General features: G+C 42.5%; 1 protein-coding gene across 2 annotated transcripts in view; it reads right to left on the bottom strand.

The window, feature by feature from the left end:
• grid1b (glutamate receptor, ionotropic, delta 1b) overlaps positions 1 to 24,178 on the bottom strand; it is a 380,700-nt gene that overhangs the window by 183,389 nt on the left and 173,133 nt on the right. For both annotated transcript variants that reach the window (XM_024386514.2, XM_024386515.2), the window contains exon 3: positions 6,378 to 6,662. In XM_024386514.2, the coding sequence (XP_024242282.1) occupies positions 6,378 to 6,662 (285 nt within the window). The remainder of the gene's footprint in view (positions 1 to 6,377; positions 6,663 to 24,178) is intronic.

Raw genomic sequence — 24,178 nt, 5'->3', positions numbered from 1 at the left:
AGTGGAAACATCTAGGAGCAACAACAACTCAGCCGCAAAGTGGTAGGCAACACAAACTCACAGAATAGGAGTGCTGAAGAATGTAGCATGTAAAAATCGTCTATCCTCGGTTGCAACACGCACTACCGAGTTCCAAACTTCCTCTGGAAGCAATGTCAGTACAATAACTTTTAGTCGGGAGCTTCATGAAATGGGTTTCCATGGCTGAGCAGCCGCACACAAGCCTAAGATCACCATGAGCAATGCCAAGCATCGGCTAGAGTGGTGTAAAGCTCTCCGCCATTGGACCCTGGAGCAGTGGAAACGCGGTCTCTGGAGTGATGAATCACGTTTCACCATCTGGCAGTCCGATGGACGAATCTGGGTTTTGTGGATGCCTGGAGAACTTTAGCTGACCGAATGCATAGTGCAAACTGTAAAGTTTTGTGGCGTATGAAAAATGGCCTGGGGCTGTTTTTCTTGGTTCGATCTAGGCCCCTTAGTTCCAGTGAAGGGAAATCTTAACGCCACAGCATACAATGACATTCTAGAGGATTCTGTGCTTCCAACTATGTTGCAACAGTTTGGGGAAGGCCTTTTCCTGGTTCAGCATGACAATGCCCCCGTGCACAAAGCAAGGTCCATACATTAATTGTTTGTCAAGATTGGTGTGGAAGAACTTGACTGCCCTGGACATAGCCCTGATCTCAACCCCATCGAACACCTTTGGGATGAATTGGAATGCCCGACTGCAAGCCAGGCCTAATCGCCCAACATCAGTACCCAACCACACTAATGCTCTTGTGGCTGAATGGAAGAAAGTCCCCGCAGCAATGTTCCAACATCTAGTGGAAAGCCTTCCCAGAAGAGTGGAGGCTGTTATAGTAGAAAAGGGGGGACCAACTCCATATTAATGCCCATGATTTTGGAATGAGATGTTCGACGAGCAGGTGTCCACATACTTTTGGTCATGTAGTATAGGTATATGTCATCATACAATTTTAAGTGGATTCTCAAAATAACTTAATTCCTATTAAGTATCTAACATGATGAGGAATGAGCGCTGTCTCCTTACAAAAATGTACCATGTTACTACTATGGTACTTTCACTTATACCATGATATATTTGGAATCATAGAAATGTATCATGGTTTTAACCTTAAAGTATAATTTGTACTACCACGATACTGCGATTGTACCTAAATATTACTATAGCATTGCATACTTTATACCATGGTATAGGTGAGGATCGTGGAAATACCATGGTTTTTTAACCTGCATTCCACATTCTACCATGGTAATGCACAATTATGATAATTGGTACCAAAAATGATCATATCATACCATCTTGTGAGTTACTATGGTACAATAGCAGTATAATGCATTAAACAAATAAACCCCCCAAAGTAAAAAAAAATAAATAAAGGGTTGGTTGGTATTAGATTGATGCAATTACAGTATATACCAGTATGGGCAAGGTTCTGATAAAGTCAGAGGCATTATGCTATTATTGTTGTTCCTAGTTTGTCTGTAACATCAAATAAAAAGGGAAATAGTTGCTGTCAAAAAGGAGGAATACTTGCTGTAGTAGTACGACAGTTTTTTTGTACATCTTTGGGTTCCCTGTGTCTCCAACCAGAAATGTGGGAGAATGTACCAGTCAAAAGACACACCTACTCATTCAAGGGTGTTTCTTTATTTTAATTGAGCAGTTTTTTCACCCGTGTACTTAAGTACACATAGAAGCAGATACTTTTAGTCTTTTACTCAAGTAACATTTTACTGGGTGACTTTCACATTCATTTGAGTCATTTTCCATTAAGGTATCTTTACTCGTACTCAAGTATGACCATTGAGTACTTTTTCCTTGACTGTTCAATTTTTTAAAACTTAACCTTTATTTAACTAGGCACATCAGATAAGAACAAATTCTTAATTACAATGACGGTCTAGAAACAGTGGGTTAACTGCCTTGTTCAGGGGCAGAACAACAGATATTTATCTTGTCAGCTCGGGGATTCAATCTAGCAACCTTTCAGTTACTGGCCCAACGCTCTAACCACTAGGCTACCTGCCGCCCACTATTAAGTAAGTCAAAATTACTGACACTTTTCATAAACAGCTGGCAGTAAAAATAATGTACATTCAGTCTGGCTGGCTGAAATCAGAATGAGCTTTTTCAGGAAGCTCTGTTATACAGATGACAGATGAGCGGTATTAAATCAATGCAAACAGCCCTACACTACAAACAATGGAAAAAACAACACAAAAGCACCCGCCGCCATAGGCACATCTGTAATGTGGCATCTGACTATTGATGATAATCAACCTCCTTTTGATCCACCACTTCCTCTCTTCTCCTCTGTTCCCCCAACGGTTCACACCATTCCCAGAGTTAATCCACTATGTTATGTACATTTACAAAATCGTCAGATGATCCAAATGTGGCGCCATGCTAGAGCGGCACTAACGCAGGCGGCGCTCCCTGTGATCCCACACAGGTGTCGGCTAATCTGCCTTCCAGAGGCGAGGGGCTTGCAGGCTTTTTTTGGAGCTGCTGGAGGATAGCCTGGAACTGTGATGTGAGGTGCCTTCTGTTGGCCTCTCCTGGAGCGACCTGTCTCAGAGCATCAAGCAGCTCCGGGAATTACTCAGCATTATATAAAGCCCGCAGAGACTCAGCCGAAGTCACGCAGGGATTTACAAAACATCCAGTTTAAATGAGCCTCCTCTATCTCCCTCCAACTCCCCATCCTTCACATGCACGTTCAAAGTCCTTGACTGAACTGATGGCGTTTATCAGGAGTCTAGGCAAGTAAAGCCACAAGCAAATACAGCCAAGTGGGCGAGTTTAAGATGATAGGCCACAGTAGCCATTTATTTAAGCACTAATGCTCTGTAAATATGGGACTCTTTCTTGTTTTAAGCGTTCTCGCCCGGCTTACGCTCACTGCCTTTAAATAAGCCATCACGGAGTTCACTTGTTTAACTGAACGTTGTTGAATATCGCAGACAGGAACTACAAGATGGAACTTAGTAATTGATAACACTTTATTACATGTCTCGGGCGCATAGTAAGAGTGACTGATTTGTGAGTGGAGTTGTCCTCAGTTGCTCCACTCTGAAAGCCTAGCCCTGCACTCCTGGGGGAACTGTTTGTGTAAATAAATCTGCCTGGGCTCATGAGGCTCCTGTATTCTGGAGGGTGTCTCGATAATATCATCACACCATTTGAATGACACAGTGAGTGGTAAGGGTGCTGTAAAAGTAATAGAAGCTTTTTGAATGAGGAGTTCCTGGGAGTGACTCAGCTGATTTCGGGCCACACATAAATGAAATCACTTCCGCAGGCTGATATTGGTTTATTTATACTAAGGCTGGCATTAATATCATGACAGTGGGCATAAAAAAGTGGGACAGTAATCAACCACCCTCACTTTATGGCTTGTGATTTTGTAAAGCTACACCACTAAATATAATGAAATTGCTGCGGACCAAATGCCTAGACTGGGAAAATACATGTATAAACAAAATGATGAAGGTCAGAAAGAAATTAATGGCTTAAGCTAGCGCTAAGAGGCTAAGTGAGCAGATCAGGTCAGCCACAGGGGGCGTTGAACTGGTGTTCAACTTGAATGCCCTGCATTCAAGGCAGTGTCCAGTGTCAGTATAGGCTAATGCATGTTAACTCTGATAGTGATTATGAAAATTTTATTGTGGCGAACCCTGACCCTGGGTATCCACTCAAGCAATTAACTCTGACCCCCTATAAATGACCCCTCACCAACATAATAATATATTAAATACTATTGAAATGCCCCTGTATAACCCAAACCTAATGATATGGCTACTGCAGTATGTTAGCTCACAACAGCATTGGAAAGGAATGCAGCAACCCATGTGTAGCAATGTGTAGTCACGTCAGAACCCTGTGAGTCAACACAAAATCATTCAGCCCTCGTTGCTTCTCACCTCATACTCCCTTTTACATTATATATTTTTTTACAAAAATCAGGAGGCTTTCATTCCAGCTGGCTGGCAGGTGGCTCTTATTGTTGCAGGTGAAAACAGGAGGTCCCAGGATGCATCCTAAGTGGAACACTACTCCAAAAGTAGTGCACTACTTTTGACCAAAGCCCTATGGACCCTGGTCTAAAGTAGTGCACTATACATGGGGTAGGGCGTTATTTGGGACACCATCCCAGTCAACACTGGAGCCAGTCCAGCTCCAACCCTGTCTGTGATTGGGAGTCCATATTTGATGTGGCCCAACTGTTGTCTCATGCTTGGCGGAACATTCGGCGGAGCACTGTGTGACAGACGGAGCAGATCAATGTACCCGGCAAATCAATTCAGTGGACTATAGCTGTGGTGTGTGTGTGTGTGTGTGCCCCCCCCCCACCTCGTCACATCTCTTCATTCTATAGAGACCCGTCGTCTAAATCCTGAGTCTCAACACCTCCAACAGTATAATGGCATTCCATAGCCCAGGCAATGACCCTGTAGTCAGATAGGAGTAGGGGAAAGAAGTGCCACATTCCTGGGTGAAGCTGGAGAGCTGAGAAGTTGAGAGATGGGGAGGCAGAGTGGGGAATGTTTGTTAATTCATTCATTCATTTCTAACGAGGTTATTTTGCACAAGGCTGTTGAGAGCAGTGCTATGTAGCAAGTCTCGTGTGTGGTATAACCAAAAAGGTTTCACAGTCAGCTATGATGGCGATAGCAGAGCAGTAAACATTGTTTCAGCAGTTTACCAACCATGTGCCAACCAAAAACAGTCTACTCCACACTGTTTGTGGGACTGAACTTTTTTTTAAATAACTGAAATGCTATTTCTGCATTTCCAGCAGCATCAGTATACATATCTCTAAAACGGGTAGAGGGATTTGCCCTTTTGTCCTTTTGTAAGCAAACCAGCAAAGAGGGAATTGTCTGTACTTTATGAGGCGAAACAGGGTTTCCATGACGAAGTGACTGAGAAAGAGAATGAGAGAGAGAGTATGACAGCAAAACAAACACAGAGGAAGATAAACACACACAGACAGAAAGCAAATTACAGTGGAAGGCGAAGAGAGAGAGGGGATGAAAGACAGACAGAATGAAAGGGAAAATGAGCACGGAGGTTGAGAGAGGGGCTGGGGAGGCAAGGGAGGCAGGGGGGAGACAGGATGGAAGCAGCAATGCAATCCAAGGTTTCTCCTTAATCATCATCACTCAGCTGTCAGGCCTGGGCCATGCTGGAGCCAGGCCTAGACACCCAAACCCAGACCCCATCTGCTCCTAATAAACTTAAAGGACTTAATTTGAATAAATGTGCTTTCTTCGTCTCCCCTCACTTATTTAATGCATTTGCTCATCAAAGGGAGTGATATTGGGAGTGATATTGTTGAGGCTGGGGCTGGATAGAGTGATGGGGAGGAAAAAGCTGGCTTGTACATGCCTGTGTGTGCTGAAAATCATTTGTTGAGTCAGATGGTTTGTTGACAACCATCTATTGTGCTCTGTTATGATTTTACCTTGTGAAGTATAGTGTTGTGCAATTTCCTTTCATAATGTCCACCTGAATGTTTGTTTTCCTGAAGAACAGGAAGTTGAACTCTTCTTCAAATAGACAGAGTGCAACGTCAGTAAGTTCATGATAAATAACGGAATAACAGCCAGAAACGTTAATATCTTACCCTCACCGTAACCTTTGCCACAAACATATGCACTGCAATCTGCTATACTGTTCCGAGAATCCACATCCCCCAGTTTCTATTGAAACACATCCTCAAGTTTCAACAGCTATAGAAAAGCAGTCGAATATGGCGGTATGCAGTCATCCGACAATATTGAAACAACTGGGTTATGCTGATAAAGACCCTGATTCAAGGGCATCACTGAAGCAAACCACACATAGACAGGTTGAACTTCTGACCTTTCCTGATACCGCTCTACACCTTCACAAATATAGACTCATATAGTGGAACAATAAAAAAATATAGAAAAGCATTGAGCTGAAAGGAACATGCTGTGAAATCTTGGATCCTACCATGAAGCTGCTGTACAGTACATTTCATCATACTAAAATCAGACTAATTTGATCCTGATTAACATGATTTGTTAAGTATCAGGAACAGGTGGTTTGTTGATGAGTAAGACAGCCTCTCTCCCACTTCTCACAGCGAGAGCCTCCCATGTGACAGTGAGTAAGCTCTATTTCCTCCATCCGATCACTCAACTCTGAGAGGCTTCATTGATTGGAGCACTTTTGTCGTCGGGGACAGACCATCCTGCAGCCCTCGCCACCTCACCCCCTCACCTCTCGTCATCAACCTCCTTCCACAATACTCTAGAATCTTTTTAGTGCCAGCCTTGAAGTATGTTCACTAGCCAGCCACTCCACACTCCACACTTACCATACTCGTTGTCATAGAAGACGATGAACTTCTGCCAGCGCAGCTCGCCGACCAGGGTGAGCATGACGTCGTTGAGACGGACGGGCGGGCGTGCCGCCAGGGTGTAGCGTTGGCCGTCGGGGCTGGGGTTGAGCTGGCAGGTGGTGCGTGGCGAGCCCTCGCCACTGCGCTGGACATACACGTGTGGGATGTGCATTGCGTCAGTCAGGGATTGGAGGGCGCTGGCCGAGGCACAGCCGGTAGAGGTGACCAGAGCCAGGATGCCCTGGGTCATCAACTCGCAGGCTAGAAAGAGAAGAAAGAGGAGAAAGAGGAGAGAGAGAGAGAGAGAGAGAGAGAGAGATAGCAGATTAGCACAGTGAAGTCAGCAGCACACTCATCTAACTATAAAACACATTGCCATAAGAAGACAAGGAGTTTGAAATGTAAAATATGAAATCAAATTCTAGTCTTCAGTGAATACTAATGCTCACATTTACAGCTCTGAATGCATTGCCTTGGTCAACATGAGATCATTATTAAGAGGAAAATTACAGTTATTATAGAGTGACCGAGTCCATTGCTTTGTGCAATCCCTCTGTTTTGATACACAACCACTGCTTGTAATAGTGAAAATAGGCTTTGACAGTGCTACAGTCAACAGCTGACACGCTGCATTACAGTAACTATACAAGGATCTGAGTCCCAATACCCTGTAAAATCTCCACTCTCTCTCGCCTTGATTAGTATGACCTTTCCCCAAATCTTCTCCATTATTTAGCTCTCACACTCTCTCTCAGACTTGGCAACCTCGACTGCTCTTTGTCTGAGATTTCCTACAGAGTTGGGGCTAATTATTTCCGGTTGAGGGATTTCTAAAGTTTCTCTAAAGGTCATTAAAAAATGAAGCACAGAGGCCTTTGAGTGATCTCAAGCCCGTCCGTGCACTGCACCGCCAGTCCGCGACAAAGGAGAAAAGTCACTCTCACACTAACACTCTCCCACTGCAAAGGGCTTATGTTATGTTATCCGCCACAGTTTGAGTAGGACCTCCAGAGACAAGGGCTGCATCTAAAATGGCACCCTATTCCCTACATACTTTAGTGCACTACTTTTCACCAGCACCCTATGGGACTTGGTCAAAAGAAGCGCACTATATTGGGTGCCATTGTGGACCGAACCCTAGGCTTGGACTGGGTGAATCTACAGAGTATAATAGCAACGCTTTGGCTTTTCAACAAATACTGCTAATGAGGAAGTAATTAGAGCACAGCACTCTTCACAGACCCAAAGCATGATTGATCTGCTTCACTTCCTATGTCTTTAAAAATAATGTATTTAAGGGAAAATCCCTCCTGTTCCTTTCCCTTGTTTCCCTGGTGACCGACACATCCCAGGACGAAAACCCCCCCGGCCCAGTCCCCTTACCGCCACATCTGCCAACGTAATGGGTCCGCCAATTGGATTTCCTTGGCAGTGTCACTGTTTTAAAGCTACTCAAATGGAGTCAAATGAAAATGAAATTAAAAGTGCCTCTGTAAAACCTGCTGGGATCGATACATGGTTGGGGCAAAATAGCGAGCGAAAGAAAGCAAAATAAAAGGGGTGAGTGGGAACAGGGTGGGGAGAGGAGGAGGATTCATCGAATGAATCGCTGACACAAGACAAAGGGACGGCTCATTGTGTGGCTGGCTATTACTCAAGGTCAATTGAGTTTTAATTCCTGTTACACTGAATTAAAAGCTCTGCATTGGTGGTAGGTCTTCATCAATAGGACCTCTGCTCACTGTCTATGTGCCCTCTGATCCTCCTATAGACAGGCTTTCACACACACACACACACACACACACACACACACACACACACACACACACACACACACACACACACACACACACACACACACACACACACATCACATACACAGCTTCAGGATCTGGCCCCTAAATAGTTCAATAGACACCTATTATTAGTGTATTATTAGTGTGGAATCAATTGTCCAGACTCCAGACAAACCACTAATGTCCTTTTGGAGGAGTTCTAATTGCTCATGAGTTTTCCCCTGAAAATCGCTGAAGTGAGCAACAAAACAAGTTCTATTTATAAAGTAACCATCTTTCACACCACCACCAGTCTGTGTGCGGGATATGTCCTTCCTCAAAACAAATTGAACTACAGCAAAGCTGTTTCTGAGCATTGATTTGCTGTCATTCAAATTCAATATTATTGATATGAATGCAACTGGATGGTAGATGCACAAAATAGTCGACCACAAGAAATGCTATGGAGAACGGGGAGAACGGTAGCGCACAGGAAAGAGAATCGTCTTGAGGGCTAAGGGCATATATCCAAATGTCATTTTCCATTTTCGTCCTCCGTGCTCAGGGACAATAAATCAGGCCAGGAAATGAACATGATTCAAGAGACTAGTTAATGTGACATTCAGGAAGATATCACCGGAGTCACAGAAGAGGGCTACACCAGACTGCTGTAAATTGAACACATGCTTCACCGGATTATGGTGAGTGGGTTTCATCTGCTCTACATCAATTGGGTCCCAGAACAGAGCAGAGAGTGAAACAACATCCCTAAGGAAACGCAACCTGAAATCTCAGGTGTCTGCAATCTCCCATATTGCTTATTCAAAAAATAAGATGACCCTGTATCCCACCAATCTAAAGTTTGCATGCTGTTCTATATTCAATCATTGAATGCCCTACTCCGACTTCAGTGGGCCCCTGGGCCTTCACTGTATGTAGACGATCAGCTTCATCTCATTTTAGTGCCAGTTCACTTAAGAAGGGGCACCAATGGGTTGGAATTCTAATCAACAGCTCAAATGTGTGTGTGTGTGTGTGTGTGTGTGTGTGTGTGTGTGTGTGTGTTCATTTTTGCACCTCTGTGCGTCTCCCGTCAATTCGCCAATCTTTCTTTGGTTCATTAGCGAAATGTTACAGGCGGATTGTGTGCGGCATTAAGCCTCAGCTTTGATGAGTATTTTACAGATGACACAAGCTGCAACACTGTGCTGGGACAGCCACCGGTGGATGGGAGCATCATTGGTAAGCAGTAACGATCTATTAACGGTTGGAGGAGACATTAAGACATGCCAGAGGCCCCCATCCATCACCCATAGACATCTCAGGGACAATGCCATTTCTCACCAGTAAAACAGGAGGTTGGTTTGGGGGAAATTCAGACTGATGACGAGTGTTCCTACGTAGCGCACTACTTTTGCCCAAAGACCTCTGGCTCTGGCTAAATGTAGTGCACTATCTAAAGTAGCATCCTGTTGTTTACTGTGTTCTCTAATTGAAATGATGCAGTAATAATTTGAATCTGGTCGGTCTCTAAGCCCACCGTCAGAGTCTCTGGAACCATCTGTTGAGTGGATTTGGGTAATTTAACATCAACAGCATTGTCTCTCACGATTAATCCCACTCACTTGAACCACATTAATACATTCAAGAAGAACACGAATTAGGTTCAAAGCAGACGCTTCATTCATTGACTTATAAACGTCTGGTTTTAGTTCAAAGATATAACCATGAAACAAACATAAAGTATTCCTATGCTAGAGGGCTTTTGGATGCCTCATGGAACAATCTGAATTCTCCTAGACTGGTGGTCCAGTCTATTCGTGCCTCTTTGCATTCGTTCATTGACATGCCAAACAAATATGTAATGGATAACAATGATAATTGGCTACAGCACATACAGAATACAACCAGGTTAGAATCCTCAATGATAGTTGGCTACGGCACATACAGAATACAACCAGGTTAGAATCCTTAGTGATGGTTGGCTACAGCACATACAGAACAGGACCAGGCTAGAGTTAAAAATTCTCAGACCTGTCAAGTGTCTTTGAGAACACACAGACAGAGCCAGTCTCTCCAAGGGCAACAGTGTGTCTCTCAGAGCAGAGAGAGGGTGGAGGTGAACTTCAGGCCCCGGCAGGAGAGGGCTGTCGGGGGAATAAGAAGACTTACATGGAGGCCTCACATCAAGGGCACATTCATTTCTCCTCTCTGTCCTCTTTTTCTTCCAGAAACTCCAACAGCGGAAGGATGGAGACGCTTATTGACTTCACAGTACCTCAGACATGGACATCACCAGGAACTGGCTTTCTGAGCTTTCGCCCCAAATGATTTTGCGTCAGCCCCGAATCGTTGCGCTTGTAGTCAACTGTCAACTGAATGCGGCACTTAGTTCATAGAGCTGTGGTTACATGAAACGTTATAATCAGGTGTGTAGTGCTGAGCGTGGTCTGCCACTTCTCAGAATGGTGCCATGTCTTGCAAGATCACTTAACTTCTTCGAGATAGGGGGCGCTCTTTTAATGTTTGGATAAAAAACGTTCCCGTTTTAAACAAGATATTTTGTCACGAAAAGATGCTCGACTATGCATGTAATTGACAGCTTTGGAAAGAAAAAACTCTGACGTTTCCAAAACTGCAAAGATATTATCTGTGAGTGCCCCAGAACTAATGCTACAGGCGAAACCAAGATGAAATTTCATACAGGAAATGCCCCAGATTCTGAAGGTGCTGTGTTCCAATGTCTCCTTAATGGCTGTGAATGCGCCAGGAATGAGCCTGCACTTTCTGTCGTTTCCCCAAGGTGTCTGCAGCATTGTGACGTATTTGCAGGCATATCATTGGAAGATTGACCATAAGAGACTACATTTACCAGGTGTCCACCCGGTGTCCTGCGTCGAAATTATTGGGTAATCTCCAGGTCCATGGGCATTCCATTACTTCAGAGGAGAAACCAAACTGCCACGAATGATTTATCATCGATAGATATGTGAAAAACACCTTGAGGATTGATTCTAAACAACGTTTGCCATGTTTCTGTTGATATTATGGAGTTAATTTGGAAAAAAGTTTGCGTTGTAATGACTTAATTTTCAGGTTTTTTCTTACCCAAACGTGATGAACAAAACGGAGCGATTTGTCCTACACAAATAATATTTTTGGAAAAACTGAACATTTGCTATCTGACTGAGAGTCTCCTCATTGAAAACATCTGAAGTTCTTCAAAGGTAAATGATTTTATTTGAATGCTTTTCTTGTTTTTGTGAAAATGTTGCATTCTGAATGCCAGGCTTAATGCTATGCTAGCTATCAATACTCTTACACAAATGCTTGTTTAGCTATGGTTCAAAAGCATATTTTGAAAATCTGAGATGACAGTGTTGTTAACAAAAGGCTAAGCTTGAGAGCTAATATATTTATTTCATTTCATTTGCGATTTTCATGAATAGTTAACGTTGCGTTATGCTAATGAGCTTGCGGAGATAATGGCACTCCTGGATACAGGTTTTTTTCTTACCCAAACGTGATGAACAAAACGGAGCGATTTGTCCTACACAAATAATATTTTTGGAAAAACTGAACATTTGCTATCTGACAGAGTCTCCTCATTGAAAACATCTGAAGTTCTTCAAAGGTAAATGATTTTATTTGAATGCTTTTCTTGTTTTTGTGAAAATGTTGCATGCTGAATGCCAGGCTTAATGCTATGCTAGGCTATCAATACTCTTACACAAATGCTTGTTTAGCTATGGTTCAAAAGCATATTTTGAAAATCTGAGATGACAGTGTTGTTAACAAAAGGCTAAGCTTGAGAGCAAATATATTTATTTCATTTCATTTGCGATTTTCATGAATAGTTAACGTTGCGTTATGGTAATGAGCTTGAGGCTATAAATAGGATCCCGGATACGGGATTGCTCGTCGCAACAGGTTAATGATTAATTAGTATTGTACACAACAAACCCAGTATAATAGCATGATAATGTCAGGCTACTGTTATACCAAAAACACCAGGTCATTTCTTACGACGACTGTGCTGAAGTGTTTAACTCCATCTGCTCTGAAATGTGATTAGTTTGGCCGTTTAGCCACTCTGACATCGTTCAATAAGGTCTAAATACATATTCCCATGAAACTGATTGAGATCAAATGGTTTGCATGCATGCAGCATGGACGTTTCACTGGTAAAACGTGAAGAATTTACGATTGACAGTGATGATGGCCTAATTTATAATAAGGTTGGCCTAATTTGGTGTTTTAGGATTTAAAAAATATAACGTTTTCCTTTGGCCACTTACAGTACAGTATGTGTAGGCAATCATGTCATTTGGATGATGCATTCTATGTACAGTATGTAACAGTTGTTAAAATATGTCATGAATTTCACCAGGTTCATATATTATGCATCCTAGGAATAGGGGAGCTTGTACTTGCGTTTTGCCCTGCGTGCTCCTGCTCAAATAATTCTGATGCACAATGAGGTAGACAAACTTTCTGTCTTAAGGATCTGACCCTTTTTTTCAATTTTCGCCTAAAATAACATACCCAAATTTAACTGCCTGTAGCTCAGGACCTGAAGTAAGGATATGCATATTCTTGATACCATTTGAAAGAACACACTTTGAAGTTTGTGGAAATGTGAAATGAATGTAGGAGAATATAACACATTAGATCAGGTAAAAGATAATACAAAAGAAAAAAACATTCCATTTTTTTTGTACCATCTTTTAAATTAAAGAGAAATGCTATATTGTATTATTCCAGCCGAGGCGCAATTTAGATTTTGGCCACTAGATGGCCGTGTATGTGCAAAGTTTTAGACTGATCCAATGAACCATTGTATATCTGTTCAAAGTGTTGTATCAAGACTGCCCAAATGTGCCTAAATGGTTTATTAATACATTTTCAAGTTCATAACTGTGCACTCTCCTCAAACAATAGCATGATATTCTTTCACTGTAATAGCTACAGTAAATTGGACTGTGCAGTTAGATTAACAAGAATTTAAGCTTTCTGCCCATATCAGATATTTTTATGTTTTTTTTGTTACTTACAACTTCATGCTAATCACAGGGGGGTGGGGGGCGATCCCATAGAGGTTTAAGCACAAAGTCATGACACACAGTGTGTTGTTCATGAGTAATGAGTAATGTTGTATATTTAGAGTTCACTCATAAGTGTTTTGTAATGTCAATATGCAATTGTAATTGTACATTTTAGGATGATATAACCATTCTGAATCCACATGTGGTTACTAGCCAGCTAAGATATTGCATGTGCGAACGATGGCTATCTTCTCGACTGATCCCAGTCCTTTGCATTCTGCATCTACGTTGTTGACAGAGGGGACTATTGGCAGAACATACTTGTTCTGTACAAATGTTTTGTCTTTTCTTTTGGATGCAGAGAGAGAACTCTGATTCATTAAAACAAACTGATCTCCGAAGTCCACGTCTATAGTCTCAATCAATCACACACAACGCAGAGCTACATCTGTGCAGTACAGCACCGGTAACATGTATATTCTAAAATCATTTTATACAATAGGCTTCATGTCGGTACCAACATTCATTCAGAAATGATGGCTTAATAATTTTTTTAAATGGTGTTCCGGTAGGCTACCTACATTTAAAAAAAAGCAATCGCCATGTGTGGGCAACTGATATTTCCAGCACGGTTTTGATTGGGACAGTGTCATTGCGCTGCTTTGAGTCAAGAATGGGATCTAATCGTGATAAATCAATCAATGTCCGATTTTACTAGGGTACATTCATATGAATCACAATACAAATTAATGATGGGCTTTATTCTTGAATATAACTAATATAAGGGCATAAGTGTAATTGTAATTGCTGTTTTATTTTTTTCAGAGTAATTTGACATATGTTTTTATTGTTTAAAAATGTCATAAGAGCTACATCGTTTCAATAACAATGTACTTTAGCTGAACCCACTATTGGCTTCATTGATTTACTGAATTTATTATCGTAATTGTAGGCTAGGCTACTTGCTGATAGTGTCACACCCTCATCTGGTTCACCTGTCTTTGTGATTGTCTCCACCCCACTCCAGGTGTCGCCCATCTTCCCCATTATCACCTGTGTATTTTTCCCGTGAGCTCTGTTTGTCTGTTGTCGGTTTGTCTTGTTTTGTCAAGCCAACCAGCATGTTTGTTCTCAGCTCCTGTTTTTCCCAGTCACTCTTTTTCTCGCCTTCTTGATTTTGACCATTGCCTGTCCTGACTCAGGCCGCCTTCCTGACCACTCTGCCTGCCCCTGACCCTTAGCCTGCCTGCCGACCTGTACCTTTTCCCACCTCTGGATTGTTTGACCTCTGCCTACCCTGACCCTGAGCCTACCTGCAGTCCGGTACCGTTGCCCCACCACCTCTGGTTTACTGACCCCTGCCTTCCTTGACCTGTCTATTGCCTGCCCCTGTTGGAATATTAAACCATTGTCAATTCGACGTGTCTGCATCTGGGTCTTAACTTGATTCCTGATAGACTATTTTAAATATTATTGTAAAAGTAGGCCTAGCTACACAATAACCTCATATGCGGTTATTGACCGAAATCAATTGAATTAATAATAAGAAGTATTGATTCATTTATTTGGCCTTCGGGAGAGTAGGAGAGCGGAATGGAAGAAAACATGGAAGCGGTGCTGGAAGTGCTGCAGATAAATTGAAATAAATGAGCCAACTTTTATAATTACTCCTGTTTCCATAAATAAATGAAATCATTGAAAATACTACGCCCGCATAATTTAGCCACAGAGGATCAATAGCTTTAAAAAAAAATAGCTGTAGATTGTGTTTTGTCACATCCTGAGCGCATAGGCCTAGTTCGTCTACAGTCGGGAATCCCGCAATTAGGCAGCCAGTGCAGCAAATATAAAACAGCTGATTGTTGAGTTGTGGCTGTCAATGAACAGCAGGCAGCAGACCTGCCCAGAAAGGGTCAAAGAGACTATATTTCATTGTTATAGGTAGGAAGGGGAGGAATCTGACAATAATGTATTGACAAAGGACCATCAATTACCATATGATCAAGACATTGTTTGATCTATATGATTTGAAGTTTAAATCGTGGTCGTTGCTGCATCACCCCCATGTCACTATCAATCTTCTTAGATGAGGGTTAATAAGAATAAAGAAAACACAGATTATTTCTCAAAACAAGACAATACTTCATTACGTATACTGTAGGTCAGGAAAATCTATTTCCCATTGAGCAAAACAAAGCTGATGGCTGACCCCTTCTCAGCTGTGTCAATTCAATGCCCTGTTTTTCCCTTTCATGCATGACCACAGCAATGCATTTTTTAAATTCCTTTTTGGGATTCTGAGAACCTAGAAGGTCAGAGCAGCATTTTGTGTGAAATGATATGCTCGGATTACATCACTTGTTGACTGCTGTATTCACATCTCCTTCACGGAACACTTGCCATCCAGGCAGAAAAGCATGCAGATTGTTGCGAGAGTGAATGGCCATTTGAATACTCATCACAATCATACAATACAAGAAGCCTTGGTGTGATAATCACAGAAAAGCTTTTTCCAATCGCCAATGTTCCTCGATGCCTTACAAACAACATACAAGTTTAATGAGACAGTAACACCTGCACATCTAGATCAAAGAGATGAGCACCGCATGCTACTGTGCACTGCATGGAGTAGAGGCCTTTCTGACTGCCTCCTCCTCACCCTCGCTTAAATTTGATTTATATTCAACTTCTGCTCCTCCAAACTGCAAATAATTAGAAACTCGACAATTAACATGGTCAAGGGGATATGAAATAATCCAAAACAAACCGGCTAGGAAGACTACAAAGTCCCTGCTGTTGAGTCTGAACTCATCACAGGACAACATAATGATGGCGACACTAACATGACAATGGCGATGCTAACGGTAGCCTAGCTGAAATGGCTAGCATGGCTAACCCTGACTCGGAGCCTTCTGCCGGCTGACATTCCGGCAGCTATCAAGAAAATGGTGGAGGATATGAAAACTCGATTTTAAAATCTGGACTCATCCGTACAATCAGTCCAAACCTCCCTGGCTGACCACACAACATGAATTATTGACCTGGAATGAAGCAGGTGACCATGAGACCTGCATCAAATCAAATCAAATGTAATTTGTCACATACACATGGTTAGCAGATGTTAATGCGAGTGTAGCGAAATGCGTGTGCTTCTAGTTCCGACCATGCAGTAATATCTAACAAGTAATCTAACATTTTCACAACAACTACCTTATACACACATAAGTGTAAAAATATATGGATGAGCGATGGCCGTGCGGCATAGGCAAGATGCAGTAGATGGTATAGAGTACAGTATATAAATATGAGATGAGTAATGTAGGGTATGTAAACATTATATAAAGTGGCAATGTTTAAAGTGGCTAGTGATACATTTATTACATCCAATTATTAATTATTAAAGTGGCTAGAGATTTGAGTCAGCATGTTGGCAGCAGCAACTCAATGTTCGTGATGGCTGTTTAACAGTCTGATGGCCTTGAGATAGAAACTGTTTTTCAGTCTCTCGGTCCCAGCTTTGATGCACCTGTACTGACCTCGCCTTCTGGGTGAACAGGCAGAGGCCCGGGTGGTTGTTGTCCTTGATGATCTTTTTGGCCTCCCTGTGACATTGGGTGGTGTAGGTGTCCTGGAAGGCAGGTAGTTTGCCCCCGGTGATGCATTGTGCAGACCTCACTACCCTCAGGAGAGCCTTACGGTTGTGGGCGGAGCAGTTGCCATACCAGGCGGTGATACAGCCGGACAGGATGCTCTCGATTGTGCATCTTTAAATGTGTGTGAGTGTTTTTGGTGACAAGCTGAATTTATTCGACCTCCTGAAGTTGAAGAGGCGCTCCTGCACCTTCTTCACCACGCTGTCTGTGTGGGTAGACCATTTCAGTTTTTCCGTGACGTGTACGCCAAGGAACTTAAAACGTTCCACCTTCTACACTACTGTCCCATCGATATGGATAGGGGGCTGCTCCCTCTGCTGTTTCCTGAAGTCCACGATCATCTCCTTTGTTTTGTTGACATTAGGTGTGAGGTTATTTTCCTGACACCACACTCCGAGGGCCCTCACCTCCTCCCTGTAGGCCACCTTGTCGATGTTGGTAATCAAGCCTACCACTGCCTACCAGTGTTGTCTGCAAACTTGAATATTTGAGTTGGAGGCGTGCATGGCCACGCAGACATGGGTGAACAGGAGTACAGGAGAGGGCTGAGATAGCACCCTTGTGGGGCCCCAGTGTTGAGGATCAGCGGGGTGGATAAGTTGTTTCCTACCCTCACCACCTGGGGGTGGCCCATCAGGAAGTCCAGGACCCAGTTGCACAGGGCGGGGTCGAGACCCAGGGTCTCGAGTTTAATGACAAGTTTGGAGGGTACTATGGTGTTAAATGCTGAGCTGTAGTCGATGAACAGCATTTTTACATAGGTATTCCTCATGTCCATATGGGTTAGGGCAGTGTGCAGTGTGATTGCGATTGCGTCGTCTGCGAACCTATTGGGGCGGTAAGCCAATTGGAGTGGGTCTAATCAAATCAAAGTTTATTTGTCACGTTGCGCCAAATACAACAGGTATAAACCTTACAGTGAAATGCTTACTTAATCCATGGCTTCTGGTTGGGGTGTGTACGTACAGTCACTGTGGGGACGACGTCCTCAATGCACTTATTGATAAAGCCAGTGACTGATGTGGTGTACTCCTCAATGTCATCGGAAGAATCCCGGAACATGTTCCAGTGTGTGATAGCAAAGCAGTCCTGTAGTTTAGCATCTGCCTCATCGACCATTTTTTTATAGACCGAGTCACTGGTGCTTCCTACTTTAATTTTTGCTTGTAAGCAGGAATCAGGAGGATAGAGTTGTGGTCGGATTTACCAAATGGAGGGCGAGGGAGAGCTTTGTAATCGTCTCTGTGTGTGGAGGTGATCTAGACTTGTTTTTCCTCTGGTTGCACATTTAACATGTTGATAGAGATTTGGTAGAACTGATTTAAGTTTCCCTACATTAAAGTCTCCGGCCACTAGGAGTGCCACCTCTGGGTCAGTGGTTTCCTGTTTGCTTATTTCCTTACACAGCTGACTCAGTGCGGTCTTAGTGCCAGCATCTGTCTGTGGTGGCAAATAAACAGCCACGAAAAGTATAGCTGAGAACTCTCTAGGCAAGTAGTGTGGCCTGGAGTTTATCACAATATACTCAACTTCAGGCAAGCAAAATCTAGAGATTTCCTGAGATTTTGTGCACCAGCTGTTGTTTACAAATATGCACAGAGTGTGCTGTTCTATCCTGCCGGTGAAGCGTGTATCCCGCTAGCTGAATATCCATGTCGTCATTCAGCCACGATTCCGTGAAGCATAGGATATTACCGTTTTTTATGTCCCGTTGGTAGGATATTCATGATCTTACCTCGTCTAGTTTATTGTCCAATGATTGCACGTTGGCGAGTAATATTGACGGTAATGGCAGCTTTCCTAGTTGTCTTCTGCGGGTCCGGACGAGGCATCTGGCTCTTCGTCCTCAGCCAGCTGGTCTGCGCATGCTCTGAGGATGCGGCTAGGGATGCCATCTGGGCCGGGAGCCTTGCGAGGCTAAACAGGTTTACTGCAGTGAAGGAGAGCACGCAGGTTTTGGTAGCGGGCCGTGTCCTCAAAGCGAGCAAAGAAGTTGTTCAGTTTGTCTGACAGCAAGACATCGTGGTCCGCGATTGGGCTGGTTTTGTTTTTGTAGTCCGTGATTGACTGTAGACCCTGCCACATACCTCACCACCCTTGAAGAGCTACTAACAGTAAACAAAGCTATGAAACTCAAGATAATTGACCTCAAGGAGTTCAAATATTAAAATCACTGGCTTGGAAGAAAATATTTAGAAAGGCTAACCAACACAATTCGTGGCAGAACTCATAGCAAAACTGTTGGGGAATGAACATTTCCCCCAACGCCTAAAAGTGGAACGAGCGCACCTCATCGGAAGGCTCTTAACTACACTGCCCCGCGTCATGATTGCCAAAATCGGCCAGGACCCTGTAAACTAAAATATTCTGTGCCTGTCCTGCCAGCAATCCCGCCAGTAATTCCCCCTGTCCTTCAACTGTGCTCAGATTTACCCAGACTACACTGTCGAGGTAACAAAGTAACGCCAGAGCTTCGATGGAGCAAGGAAGAAACTGAGAGACATGGTAGTCAGACACGGCCTCCTTTTCCCAACAAGGCTGAGTTTTACCCATGTTACGGTTAGAGAAGATGTTTGAGAAGCCACAGGATGCCAGGGCTTGTATTGAAAGGATTATTGGTACAGACACCAATTCATAGGACCATAATACTGCCCTGAGTAGCTGTTGTACTTCGGCAGAGATATTCCTGATTACCCCGCCGTTTTTGGATTTGACATTGCTGTCATAGTCCCACACAGGCGGGTTGGACTGCGCCTGGCCAGTTTCCCTGTTTCGATATTAACCTATTGATTAAGAGCATTCGTTACGGAAACGAGGGTGGATCTAGTCGGACCACCTGAAGGTACGCTAATATTTTTAAATTACAAATTGGTTAGTTAGGCTACATCTCCTTGTAGATTCCAGCAGTTCCACAGTGTTTATGGGGGGATTTGTATTGTACTTAATTTGGTAAAGTGGATGGGGGAAGGGGGGGTGAATGTGTTTTTCATTTGTTCTTCGCTCTTTTCATATTGCACCAGCGCTGCTGATATTACGTCACTGTATCCGAAGGGAAAATCATTGTGTATCATAGCTACTGGTAACTCCATCACTTCACCGCCGGGTGGCAACATTACTCTTTTCTCTTGGAACATAAAAGGTTTGAGAACGAATTTGAAAAGAGGCAAGATTTTTTCCCATTTGAACTCTTATCTCTTATTCATTTGTAGTTGGCTATCACATGATTATCAAGCAACTTTTTCATTCAAGGCTAGAGGTGTAGCCTTAATATTTAGAAAAACTGTCCCATTCAAACATACACTATACAGTGGGGCAAAAAGTATTTAGTCAGCCACCAATTGTGCAAGTTCTCCAACTTAAAAATATGAGAGAGGCCTGTAATTTTCATCATAGGTACACTTCAACTATGACAGTCAAAATGAGGGAAAAAAATCCAGAAAATCACATTGTAGGATTTTTAATGAATTTATTTGCAAATTATGGTGGAAAATAAGTATTTGGTCAATAACAAAAGTTTATCTCAATATTTTGTTACTTGCACAAAAATACTTTTTGCCCCACTGTATATATAAGTATGTGGACCCCTTCACATTAGTGGATTCGGCTATTTCAGACACAGCCGTTGTTGACGTGTATACAGTGCAACTTCAGAAAATCTTTGCAAATTTACAATAAATAAATAAATAATCAAATACCTTATTTACATAAGTATTCAGACCATTTGCTATGAGACTTGAAATTGAGCTCAGGTACATCTTCTTTCCATGTATCATAATTGAGATGTTTCCACAACTTGATTGGAGTCCACCTGTGGTAAATTCAATTGATTGGACATGATCTGGAAAAGCACAAACATGTCTATATAAGGTCCCGAAGTTGACAGTGCATATCAGAGCAAAAACCAAGCCATGGGGTATAAGGAATTATCCATAGAGCTTTGGGACAAGATTATGTAGAGGCAAAGATCTGGGGAAGGGTACCAAAACATTTTGACAGCATTGAATGTCCCCAAGAACACAGTGGCCTCCATCAATCTTAAATGGAAGGAGTTTGGAACCACCAAGACCCTTCCTAGAGCTGGCCGCCCAGCCAAACTGAGCAATCGGGGGAGAAGGGCCTTGGTCAGAGAGGTGACCAAGAACCTTACGGTCACTCTGACAGAGCTCCAGAGTTCTTCTTCTCCTTCCAGAAGGACAACCATCTCTGTAGCACTCCACCAGTCAGGCCTTTATGGTAGAGTGGTCAGCCAGAAGCCACTCCTCAGTAAAAGACACATGACAGCCCACTTGGAGATTGCCAAAAGGCATCTAAAGGACTGTCAGACCATGAGAAACAAGATTCTCTGGTCTGATGAAACCAAGATTGAATGTCACGTTTAGAGGAAACCTGGCACCCTCCCCACGGTGAAGCATGGTGGTGGCAGAATCGTAATGTTGGGATGTTTTTCAGCGGCAGGGACTAAGAGACTAGTCAAGATCGAGGGAAAGATGAATGGAGCAAAGTACAGAGAGATCCTTGATGAAAACCTGCTTTAGAGCACTCAGGGCCTCAGACTGGTGCAACGACCCTAAGCACACAGCCAAAACAATGCAGGAGTGGCTTCGGGACAAGTCTTTGAACGTCCTTGAGTGGCCCAGCCAGAGCCTGGACTTGAGTCCAATCGAACATCTCTAGAGAGACCTGAAAATAGCTGTGCAGTGACTCTCCCCATCCAACCCAACAGAGCTTGAGAGGATCTGCAAAGAATGGGAGAAACTCCCCAAAAACAGGTGTACCAAGCTTGTAGCGACATACCCAAGAAGACTTGAGGCTGCAATTGCTGCCAAAGGTACTTCAAAAAGTACATTTTTAAAAGATTTGCAAAAATTTATAAAAACTGTTTGTGCTTTGTCATTTATGGTATTGTGTGTCGATTGCTGAGAAATTTTTCAACACCTCTGGGATGAATTGGAATGCCGAACATCCGTGCCCGACCTCACTAATGGTTTAGTGGCTGAAAGGAAGGAAGTCCCTGCAGAAATGTTCCAAATTCTAGTGGTAAGCCTTCCGAGAAGTGTGGAGGCTGTTATAGTAGCAAAGGGGTGACCAACTCCATATTAATGCCCTTGATTTTGGAATGAGATGTTTGACGAGCAGGTGTCCACATACTCTTGGTCATGTAGTGAATTTAAACTCTATACGACCCTAATGGCAGCTATGTCATAGGCCATATTATATCATCACATGTAACGTTTATAATCTTTGTGCACCGAATTTAGATGAATGTTTTCAATCTCTTACCAGACTCATCGACCACACATCCAATTGACTCCATTGAACAATTAAAGTAGATACATTAATTTGTTGATATTTGGATATTACACAATTTAACGGATAAGGATGACTCTTTCTTCTCACATGTGCTTAAAAAAATACGAAAGAATTGACTTTGCCAAATCAAAGCCTCAATTCAACTGGCGATTTAATCCAACATTAGTCAATGATGAACAATTTCGCCAACAAACAGACAATTTAATTACGGACTATATGTCCCAGAATGATACCGCTGATGCATCCGAATCCACTTTGTGGGAGGCTGTGTGTTATGTGTGGGAATAATATCATATGGGGCTACCATGAAAAAAAATCGAGGCACAGCTCCCGGTGCTTGAGAGAGATTATATGGAGAATTCTTTATCTTCCAAGTTGAATGACAATGAAACTCAAGTATGAATACAATAATATTCTTTATAACGATGTAAACACAATGCTATTACAGATTAAACAAAAACATTTTGAGTTTGGTGGCAAGCCGGATAAACTACTGGAGTGCCAGCTGAGAGATGGTTGTGTGTGTGTTGGTGTTAGAGAGATACAGGCCAATGGAGCGATTCATAACATTAAGTCTAGGACAGGAACTGTTACTACGGACCCCCCAAAAATGTATGAATGTTCACAAAGTTTTATCAAGAAGACGTTAACACACCAAGGACCACTGTAGCTGCAGAACAAATTTCTGATTTCCTCCATCCTCTTTCCCTACCTAAACGATGAGTCCGCTCAAAAGGAATTAAATGCTTTAGAAGAAGTTGCCTCTGTAGAATGCTCCTTCCCTAACCGGAAAGTGGCTGGCCCTGACTGCTTTGGTACAGACTTTCACAAAGCACATTCAGAAACGGTTACTCCCCGTATGTTGAGGAAGTTTACACATTATATTGCAACTCTCAGACTCTCAGAGTCTTTACATTCAACCAATATCTCCATAAGATTGAAGAAAGATAAAGATGAAACAGATGCATCTTCCTATCGTCTGTGCTATAACCCTCATCGGATGCGATCTCACAGTGTTTATTCAAATACTAAATAACTGCATTTTGACAATAATTAATCATGATCAAACTGGTTTCATCCCGGGCCGATTTTCCTTTTCCAATGTTTGGAATACATGATTTTCATCAGTTGCCTAACATGAAAAAGATTCCAAAATGTGCATTATAGCTTAACTTGAAACCTTTCAAATCAAATCACATGCCCGGAATACAACAGGTGTAGACCTTACAGTGAAATGCTTACTTACAAGCCCTTAACCAACAATGCAGTTTTAAGAAAATACACAAAAAAAGTAGGAGATAAGAATAACAAATAATGAAGTGGAATGGAATTCTGACAGTAATGAAGGAGTTTGGTTTAGGGAAGAGATTCACATTTAAATAATTTAGCAGACACAGTGACTTACAGCAACAATTAGGGTTAAGTGCCTTGCTCAAGGGGGCACAGACAGATTTGTTTTTACCTAGTTGGCTCAGGGATTTGAACCAGTGAACTTTCCATTACTAGCCAAATACTTTTAACCGCTAGGCTACCTGCCTTTTGGGTTGAAATGCTGTATACGTGCCTGACGGCTTCAGTTCTCACTAATTAAGCCAGGTTGCAGTTGTAAATGAGAACTTGTTCTCAACTGGCCTACCTGGTAAAATAAAGGTGAAATCAAATAAAAAAATTATACTGAACAAAAAAATAAACGTAACATGTAAAGTGTTAGTCCCATGTTCCATGAGCTGAAATAAAAGATCCCAGAAATGTGCAATATGCACAAAAAGCTTATTTCTCTTAAATTTTGAGCACAAATTTGTTTACATCTCTATTAGTGAGTATGTCTCATTTGCCAAGATAATCCATCCACCTGACAGGTGTGGCATATCAAGAAGTTGATTAAAAATCATGACATTTACGCAGGTGCTGGGGACAACAAAAGGCCACTCTAAAATGTGCAGTTTTATCCCACAACACAATGCCAATGACGTCTCAAGTTTTGAGGGAGCGTG

The sequence above is a fragment of the Oncorhynchus tshawytscha genome, linkage group LG24 (assembly GCF_018296145.1).
Source record: "Oncorhynchus tshawytscha isolate Ot180627B linkage group LG24, Otsh_v2.0, whole genome shotgun sequence".
In the NCBI taxonomy this organism is placed as follows: domain Eukaryota; kingdom Metazoa; phylum Chordata; class Actinopteri; order Salmoniformes; family Salmonidae; genus Oncorhynchus; species Oncorhynchus tshawytscha.
Note: the sequence above shows the minus strand (reverse complement) of the source record. Positions and strands in the feature narration are given on the sequence as shown.